General features: G+C 32.3%; 1 protein-coding gene across 1 annotated transcript; it reads left to right on the plus strand.

The window, feature by feature from the left end:
* The first annotated feature begins 4,806 nt into the window (after positions 1-4,806).
* LOC131647304 (pathogenesis-related thaumatin-like protein 3.5) lies at positions 4,807-5,857 on the plus strand. The gene is made up of 2 exons (XM_058917212.1): positions 4,807-4,899; positions 5,045-5,857. The coding sequence occupies exons 1-2, from the start codon at positions 4,836-4,838 to the stop codon at positions 5,797-5,799; spliced, it is 819 nt and encodes a 272-aa protein (XP_058773195.1). The 5' UTR covers positions 4,807-4,835; the 3' UTR covers positions 5,800-5,857.
* The last annotated feature ends 5,177 nt before the right edge of the window (positions 5,858-11,034 follow it).

The following is an 11,034-nucleotide window of genomic DNA, read 5'->3' on the forward strand; positions in this document are numbered from 1 at the left end:
ATTGTTGATTTGTATATAAATTATTTATTCTAATATTAGTTTTGTTAGGGTTTTATTGACGGGAGATTTCCGATGAATCTCTTTACTATTTGAAAGCAAATTGAAAAGTATTTGCATAATTTCAAGTAACCGTCATAAATCAACAATTCTGGTGTTGACGGCGCCACCTTAAGCGGTGGCATCTCCGCCGGAGGTGTCTCATATTCCATTGCCTTGTGGAGCGGCGTCGCTGCTTTTACCATTTGGGACTGGCCATGAGACATACATTTACATTATTATAATTAATAATAGGGAAATGCTAAGCTTACACTACAAAGTTACAACCACACCGTAGTTATATACGGTTTCACACACTTTTGTTTATTTTATTAATTTTTTCTTTGTATTGGGTTTTGTGCAAAGCTGAGAATGGTTGAAAAGAGATACGGTGTAGGTGAGGTGTACACAATTCTGGTGTATAAATAGCACTGCTGTTAATAATATAATGTATTTATTATATTACTATGTACCAGTATCTTCAAATTATTTTGTACTTATTATTTATAATTCTGAATGTATCTGTGTAAGTTATCCTATGGACTTGCATCAAAATGTTTATTTTTATTATTTCATTTCAAAATTCTTTTGGCTGTAGGGAAATCATGGAAGGCCGAACGGATTTCACAGGAGAGGATACATTTCGTTATTGTATTGAGCTAATTCTTTTTTTAGTGGATTTTTTTACTGTATTAACTTTACGTGGAATAGCAAATTTATATATGATTTAATGTATAAAGTTTGATTTGTATATTATTTATCTAATTTGTTAACATTTAAATTACCCATATATTTGACACAGCAATTTATTATTAAAGTTTTAAAACTAGTTAATGTAATTCGCAATTTGAGAATACGCTTTAATTAAACCAAAAATAACCATTAAGATATTATTAACATAATCAATAGGAATCCTATCATAATCAAATGATCTTATTAGTAGTATTTATTAAATTCCATTAGTCATTCTAGGAATCTCGACATTAGACTTCAAACCAAAATGAGTGGTGAAATATAGATAAATTTCTACTTTGAACATGCTTTCAATTCCAGCTGTGATTCTCTCTAGGTTGCGGTAGAAAAAGGCTTTGACATGGTGGGGGTTAAACTTGCTCAAATCAATAAATTTCAAAGAAGGTTTAATACAAATTAAGACTCCCCTTCAGGCAAACGATGCTTTACCTTGTGGGACATGACGGGATAGCTTTATTATTAGACGAGTGTTTGATTACTTCTTCAATCATTAGATGTTTCTTTACTTGCTTAAACTTTGGTTAGCTTCTTCAGAATGGGAGAAGATTGGCGTTATGATTGAATTTGTCTCTTACATTTTTGCTTATCCGAGATGCTCTTTTGTGAATGGTGAGAAGACATTGTTGATGATGATGAGAAATGGGTCAGGATGATGAAGTGATGATTGAAGAATAATGTTAGATTAATATTGGATGATAAGAGAGATTTTGTGCAATTAAGTGACTTTAAAATGAAATGAGGAATGATATGTTAAAAGAAAAATGGAAGAAATTTAAATTTTTGTGACTTTTCTGTTTGTGTTTCGAAAGTGTTCTCTGACTCAAATAATGGGTGTCTTTGTTTTGAAGAAAAGACCATTTAATTTTAATCAAATATAATGCCTGACTCGAATCGATTGAAACAATCCCAAAATGTCACAACTCCTTGACTTTTGATTATGTCACAACTTCTTGACTTTTGATTCGAATTTGGTTTAAATGGTGATGTCAATCAAGCAATGATCGGAAAATAAAATTAAACTGATGCATGTTATTGAATTATTAAAGCATGAGATGAACAAACATATCACATACATATTTCAAACATAAACACATTTAAGTATTTTAATAATTATAGCTATGTATACTCAAAAAGAAATTAAGGAGGTTTGGAATGATAATAACAATTGAGACGATCAAGGCTTAAACTTGTTGCACACGAAAAACTGATGGTAGTCAACAATAGGAATATCATAAGCGAATAATATGATCAATCACATACTAATTGGATACAACTCATCTTGTACGTTTGAAGAATAATATCAACCTCTCCTTCATAAGGCTTCAGATGAACTTGAGCGACGATGTTTTGGCTATCACTTATTGACACATCTTGTTTATCTCGAATAACTGATCCAACTCTTTGGCGAACATTAGAACTTCAAGGAACACTTTCTATCTTTGAATCTTTTATAATTGTTGAAACTTTAGAGAATCAATGCCAATAGTCATAAACATCATTCATTTTTTTTATGATAACCTTGGAAGAATATGTCAATTAGAAGATGCTTTTTGTTTCTTTCCTTTATCTCTTAAAACTTCAAGCATGTTGTTGTGTGAATGCACTTCTTTAATTAGGATAAATCAAGAGTAACCTTTAAGACATAGTGTTAGGTTTCTGATTATACTACACATACCTCAAAATATTGTTAGTTCAATCCTGGATGAATCAAAACTTAGAGAATATCTTAAATACAATTAATGTCTGAAGAATATACTAGTAAGGTTTTACTTTAAGTTAATCAATGTAATGCATGCAACGAATGATCAGACATCAGTAAATAATTATAATATCATTTAAATTTATTGAATTGCATAAGCTTCTAAACAGTTAGAAAAATTTGTCTAGGATTGAAGGAACCATATCCTCAACTTCCGGAGTCGCAAGACTTTGATCAACGGTTCCACTCTGGTACAAATTGTTGGGTATGAATATGGATATAAAGAGGTCTAGAAGGTGAGTTGAATAAACCAAGTGAAATGTTACATGATATCACCAAGGATTTGATTGCTTCTAATGCAAGTCAATTACAAGACAATTAAAGTCGCTTTAAACAAAGCGATTAGAAACACTTTGCATAGATGTTCATTCAAGATATAAATCATTCGGAGTAGAGTTAGACAAGGTTGTCCTAAAAATCTCCCAAGAATTAGGCAAAATACCAAGAAGCCACAAACCTTGAATTTCGTCATCCAAAGTAAGATTCATCCTTGATAATTGATTTAGAATCCCTTGAAAAGCGTTCAAGTGATCGGTCATTGGTGAATCATCACTATACTTCAATGACATCAATTGCTTGAACAAGAACAACTTATTGTTCCTAATCTTTCTTGTATACAACTCCTCAAGCTTGGTCCAAAGAGAGCAAGCATGAGTCACCTAACTCACATGATTCAAAATATTATCATCCATCCATTGACGAATGTAACCATAAACTTGTCTATGCAATAAGGCCCATTCTTCATTAATCTTAATCAGGTTTTTCACTGAAGAAAATCGGCAAGTGAAAGCCTTTAACATAAAGTAAATCTTACATCTTCTCTTTTCAAACATTATAGTTGAATCCATTCAAACTCATTATCTTAGACCTGTATGTCTCCATCGTTACGTAAATCAAACCACATCTCTGATGCCACTTGTTGGGAGGAAATCCACAATGCAACTGAATAATTCAACAACATAGTTTCTGCCAAATACCAAATGCAACGACAATTAACAAACCAGACCAAACAACACAACACAATTTAGTGTGGAAAAATCTCCGTTAACTAGGAGTAAAAAACCACGAGACTCGTAGGCCACTTAAATCTCCATTATAATCAAAGAATGAGTACAATCAAGGTTCTCTCTAACTCTAGTTAGAAGCATGCATCAACATACTCAAGACTTACAATGAGTCTCGGAATACAACAAAAAACAAGAGATACAATCAACCAAAAACAACCACAAAAACAATACCTTAGAAAACCACTTAACAGACAAGGTCTAGATAACTCAAAATTAGATATCCAATGCCTCTAAGAGTGTTGAATAGTGACACCAAAAATCGGGACAATTTGACGGTTGGATTGTGAGAAAACTCTGATCTCGTGGCACTAATAATTGCTGAATTGAGGCTGCGGGAATTTCACTCTTCTCTCTTATTTTCTTTGTTGTTGCTCACACAAAGAATGAAATGATCTAAATCTCTTTGTTGGATAATAACAAAGACTTACACACACATGAATTACTAACCCACATTCATTTGAACCACTCCAAATAATAGGGATAGTGCAACATCCAATTCAATAGTATTTTTCCTTTTAAAAACATGTTTACGTATAATTATCATCAATAATCAATGGTAAAATACATTTTAACTCAAAATGCAACTTAGCATAAATACCCCCATTTAGAAATAGAAAGAAATTACAAGTATGAACATAATCTAAACTTTATTCATTTTGTTATAATAACTAATAAGTTACAACTTAAGTAAAGTAATTGTCAAAAAAAAAAAAAAAATAAAGTAAAATTTCTACAAATAATTTATATTTTAGAGTCTTCAAATCATTTTCTATTCTCCCTATTCTCACATTTATTATGTAACTTTCATATTCATCCATCAAAATATAAGTAGGTCATTTTCACAGGATATATGTAGAACTTTCTTGCCCTTCCAAAAAATAAAAAACGTAACTAAGGTTTGCCAAAGACAATATTAACAAGCACTCAATAAACAGCAACAAGCAACATTTTCATCATTCTCACTCTAGTGTGCACGTGTAAACCTCTCTATGCTCCTTAATTGTTTATTGATCTCCTTCAAGTGAAGACAATGCTTTAAGCTAAAAATCATAGGTAGTTATATTTTTCCTTTTCCTTAAAGATCATATATCATCATCTTAGAATCTTGGAGTGCAATTGAAGAACAAACTATAATTTACTCCTTCATCCTCATATATATACTACAATATGCATATACTTGATGTTGAACATCTACTACCAAATTGTGTTAAGATTGAAAAATGCAGCTTCTAAAATCTATAACCCCCTTAATTTTCTTCACAATCTTACTTAACAATTTTTATGGTAAGTATATATCCACTATTTCTATACCTTTCATATTTCATATCAATAGTGTTGATTATCCGAACTGTGTTAACAAAAATCATTAACTGAACTGCGTTAATAAAGATCGGTCGTGTTTATTTTATTTTTATGAAATAATTTGCAGGTAATGTAGAGGGATATCAAGCAACATTCTATATACACAACAAATGTCCTTTTCCAATATGGCCAGCAACAGCACCAAACACTGGTCAACCAATTATAGCAGATGGTGGATTCTATCTTCCTTCAAGCCAAACAAAGAAAATTCTAGCACCATGGTCATGGAGTGGTAGAATTTGGGCAAGAACAGGTTGTAATTTTGCTTCAAATACTTGGAAACCATCTTGTGAAACAGGAGATTGTGATGGAAAACTAGCATGCAATGGACTCATAGGAACTCCACCAGTTACATTAGTTGAAATCACACTTCAAGGTGATAAAGGAAAACCTAATTTCTATGATGTTAGTCTCGTCGACGGTTACAATATTCCGGTCTCCGTCGTTGTTCCAAATAAGAACATAAATTCCAAGTGTAACATTCAAGGTTGTTTGAAGGATGTTAGAAGTTCGTGTCCGCATGAGCTTGAGGTCTTGAATTATAATGGAGAAGTTGTGGCTTGCAAAAGTGCTTGTTTGGCTTTTGATCTTGATAACTTTTGTTGTAGGAATGGTTATGGAAGTCCTGAGAAGTGTAGGCCTAATGTTTACTCAAAAATATTTAAGGATGCTTGCCCTAATTATTTTAGTTATGCTTTTGATACTCCTACTCCTCTTGTGAGTTGTGGTTCCTTAGAATATGTGATCACATTTTGTCCTTATGGGTGGGGTGGTGCTGCCGTTGATGTTCCGAAACCTCACACGAATATTTCTGATGTCTGATGCGTGTCAAGGTGAAATCAACACAAATGATATATTTTAATTTATTTATTTTAATTTATTAACGATATTAACGTGTTTGTCATGTGTCTTGAGAGTGTGTCAACACTTGATAGTTGTTTTTTCATTTTTTTTTTAAATCTTGACACATGAGTGAAAGTTTGGAATAGAATCAAATTAGCATTTGATTCTTAAGACATTAATCTTTGATATTGATATGTAATAATAAAACTCTTATATAGATATGTTGATTATGTTAATGTATGACATATTACTTAATAAGAAATGTACAATCAAATATTATATATTAATCTTTGTTACGGACGATATTAATGATGTTATCAAGAAGAATATGAAAGAGGGTATGCAATAATTATATTTAAGAGACACCAAGAAGGTTAGTAAAGGTATGAATATTAAGTTTTACTCAAACATGAGTTATTATATATTGGAAATATTTTTTTAGTAAATAAATACTCCTCCATCTTATTTATAAGTAGTTTTTTTTTTTTTTTAATTTTTTTATATTTATTGAATAAATGATGTATTTAGTCTTTATATCATCCAAATATAATATTTATTTAATAATTTAAAAAGTCAAAATTTGCTTATAAATAAGAATGGAAGGTGTAGCTACTAAACTTAGTGTTGAGTTAGCAATGTGTTATCACAGGTTAAGTAAGTCGGAGATAAAGTGTTTATGAGAATTTTTTTTAATAGAATTAAACTATTAAAAGGGAGTATAAGAGATACTCCAGAACACCCTTACCTCCTTGTTAGCATAGCTTACCTAATTTATCTTTCTATCTTAGCCTTACACGTGTACTGCTAACCAATAGATAATTGTTAGTTATTATCCATTGTACATATATACTAAAATTGTATCTCTTTACTCAATTGAATGAATAATCAATAGTTTTCTCTCCCTTGTTATCTTCTCCTCTACCAAAGATATTTTCTTGTTGTTCATTCCTTCTCGTTCTCATGGCTCTTGTATGCTTCAATTACACCATTAACATGGTATCAGGGCTTTTAAAGCTCTGGTAGCCATTGATTGCTTATCTTATTTCTCTATCACCAGTTTCTTTTCTCATCTTCTGCATATTGCATAATCGATTCTTTCTTGTTTTTTTCTCGGCGTTCTTGATTTTTTCTCTCTCGCATCAATGGCTTACCAGCCCTACCATGACTTCTCTACGAATTCCTCAAATCCTTTCTACCTTCATCCCAATGAAAATCCAACACTCGTCCTCGTTTCTCCTTTACTCGATTGCAAGAATAATCATAGTTGGTCAAGATCGATGCACATTACAACAGTAGTATAACAACATTTTAGAATTGCTCCAATAGTCAAAACTTAATCCTCAAGCCAACTCTATATCAACATCTCCTTTTGCCATGAATTCTCACTTAAACATCTCTGCTGGCAAGAATCCAAACCTATGGATTTTAGACACAGGTGAAACAGACCATATAGCTTTTGATAGGAGTGCATTCATTACTTGCATCAACATCATACCTATTCATGTAAATTTTCCTGATGGTTCCCACATTATTGCATCCATGTTTGGCAGTTTCATTGTCTCACCCTCCTTAACCTTACATAATGTCCTTTCTTTGCCTAACTTCCATGTCAACCTTATATCAGTTGCTAAACTTGTTAGTAATAATGAATGCTCTGTGTATTTCACTGCTGATGCTTTCCAAATTATGCAGAACCTTTCCAAGGCAATGACTGGTACAACTAAGTTGCAAAGAAGACTGTATGTTCTAGACTCAAAATCTCGCTCTTCAGCTTATACTTCAGTTGTTAACAACACTTGTATTATCTGGCATTCTAGACTAAGGGACATATCTGATACAGGTTTACAAACTGTTGCAAAGTTGTTTCCCTTTATTCGTTGTAAAAACAATAATACTCCTTGTGAATCATGCCATTTTGGAAAACACAAAAACTACCTTTTTCAAATAGCAATACTCAATCTTGTGTGCCTTTTGAGATTTTACATGCAGATGTATGAAGTCCATTTTCTACCATTTCCTTTTTAGGTCACAAATACTTCTTGACATTGGTGGATGACTATAATAGACACACTTGGGTTATAATTCTTAAAACTAAAGACCAAGTTAAAAATAATCTCATACAATGCACAACTTACATTGAAAATCAGTTTAAAACACCCCTAAAGTGTCTTAGGACAGACAAGGGAACACAAATTCTTTGCTTAATTGAATTTTTATTGTCTAAAGGTATTATCCATCAAAAGTCTTGTATTGAGACACCCATCAAAATGGGGTGTTTAAAGGAAACATCAACACATTTTAACTGTTGCTAGAACTTTGTATTTCCATTTCAAATTACCCTTAAACATGTAGAATTTTTCTGTTCATCATGCTATTCATTTGATTAATAGATTACCTTTTCCTTTATTAAAACTAAAAAGTCCTCATGAACTTCTATTCTCTCAGCCACCCTCTTTAATACATCTGAAATTTTTTGGGTGTTTATACTTTGCTACCACTTTACAGGCTCACAGAACCAAATTTGACCCTAGGGCTAGAAAGTGTGTGTTCCTTGGTTACAAAGATGGAACCAAAGGTTACATTTTATATGATCTGCACAATCATAGCATTTTTGTCTCTAGGAATGTTGTTTTCTATGAAAATACTTTTCCATTTAAATCTAACCAACATCCTATTATCCCTCAAAACCAACCTCAACCTAATCAACCATCTCACTCTTTCCTTGATGACCTACCTGATTTTCAGAGGTCTGATAGTACTTCTAACATGTCCATGTCCCCTATAAATAATCTTCCAAATATCTCCCTTGAAAGTAATAACTCTGCTGACTCATTTGGTATTGTCACACCACCTTTACCTATTACCCAACAAAATAAGTCTCCCAACTCCCCTAGTGCCAACAATTTTGGTTAAGACTCCCTTAGTACCATAGACCTCAATGATTCTCACAACCTTTCTTATCACAACCTTGATCTAAATAATGCTTCTCATAGTATAGTAGGTCCCAACCAACCTATTCCATCTCATCTCAATACTGATATTCCTAATTCATGCATATACTCATCTGAACTCATCAATCCTATCCCTTATACTTATGCAGACCCTATTGCTACTATCATCCCATCCCAGCCTATAAGACAATCCAATAGAACTTCACATCCACCAAGTTACCTTGCAGATTATCATTGTTACTCTGCTGTCAATTAGTCTCATTCATTACATTCAAATGAGTTTAACAATGCATATCCTTTATCTTCTGTACTCACTTATGATAAATGTGTTCCATCTTATAAACATTTTTGTTGCACCATATCCTCTAACATTGAACCAAAATCCTTCACTCAAGCCATTAAGTTTAACAGTTGGAAAAATGATATGAATGCTGAGCTACAAGCTCTTGTAGAGAATCACACTTGGGATGTTGTTGATTTTCCTTCTGGTAAGAAGCCTATTGGGTGTAGATGGGTTTATAAAATCAAATACAGGGCAGATGGTTCTATTAAAAGATATAAAGCTAGGTTAGTAGCAAAGGGCTACACACAGATGGAGGGAATTGACTATTTTGATACTTTCTCACTTGTTTCCAAGATTACAACAATTAGAGTCATTTTATCTCTTGCAGCTATAAAAGGTTGGAACTTAGAATAACTTGATATAAACAATGCTTTCCTTCACGGAGATTTAAATGAATAAGTTTATATGAGTATTCCTCCTGGCATGTCCACTTCATCAAATTCTCTGGTTTGCAAACTTCATAAGTCACTTTATGGGTTTTAACAAGCCAGTCATCAATGGTATGCCAAACTCTCATCATTCTTGATCACTATAGGATATTCTCAATATAAGGCTGATTAGTCTCTGTATATCAAATCTACTTCTCATACTTTTACAATCCTGATAGTGTATGTTGATGATATTGTGCTAGCTGGTGATTCCATAGATGAAATTGTGACTGCTAAGCACTTACTAGACCACCCATTCAAGATCACAGATTTAGGCCAGTTGAGGTACTTTCTTGGCTTTGAGATTGCAAGATTAAAAATTGGATTTTCTTCAATACGAGGAAGTACACTTTGGATTTGCTAGAAGACAGTGGTTTCCTTGCTTCCAAACCATCTACAGTGCCCTTTGATCCTAACACAAAGTTGTCTGCTATTGAAGGCTAGGGCTGACCCAAGAAGAAGGCAGGCTAGGCCCTCGCCTTGGGCCTGGAAAAAAAATATATTTTTAAAGGTATTTTAGGCCTCACAAAATTAAAATTCAGTATATTTTTTTGAAAATGAAAATATTGTACGGATGTTTGCTTAGCTCTATTGGTAAGTAAATGATGTTTTATTTGAAAGATCCTGTCTTCAAATCAGGTAGGGCTACAACTGAGAAAAATTTACTATTCTTTTTATTAGAACTAATGGTTTTTTGGATTTGTTTGAAACGTTGTTTCATTTTTAACGAGGAAAATATTATTTATCTAGAGTAATTTGAATACATAAATTATTATTGAATAATTATAAATTTTATTATTTAAATATTTTATTTTTAATTTTGTTAAAATTCATTTTTACTTGTGTTACTCTTGCTTATACAAAAGCGTTAAAAATATAAAGATTTTTATTTAATCAACATAATATGTGAAAGTGAACAACATGACTCACCGTATAAGGAATTTTTTTTATTCAATTTTGTATTTCGTATTAGTTTCATAGTACATACCCAAAAATTTAGTCGTAAAAAATCTTAGAACTTTTTATAAAAATAAAATATTTAATTATAGTGGATGAACCCAGTAAAAAAATTCATTTTAATAGTTTCCTTAGGCCTCACATTACGTTGGGCCGACCTTGTTGAAGGCCTCACTATCAAGCAACAATAAGGATACTTCGATACCTCAAAAATGTCCCTACCAAAGGTCTGCTTTTCTCATCCTCTAGAAATCTCAAACTTCATGCCTTTGCTGATTCCGATTGGGCTCGTTGCCTTGACACTAGAAAGTCTGTGACTGGCTATTGCGTTATCTTTGGATATTCTTTTCTATGCTGGAAATCCTAGAAACAAAATATTGTGTCAAGATCTTCCACTGAAGCATAGTATCGTGCCTTAGCTTCTTTAACTTGTGAGCTGCAATGGTTATAATACATCTTTAATGATTTCAAGGTTATTTTTTCTCAGCCTGCATCTTTCTATTGTGATAGAAAATATGCTATTTACCTTGCCTAT

The sequence above is a fragment of the Vicia villosa genome, linkage group LG2 (genome assembly GCF_029867415.1).
Source record: "Vicia villosa cultivar HV-30 ecotype Madison, WI linkage group LG2, Vvil1.0, whole genome shotgun sequence".
Lineage (NCBI taxonomy): Eukaryota > Viridiplantae > Streptophyta > Magnoliopsida > Fabales > Fabaceae > Vicia > Vicia villosa.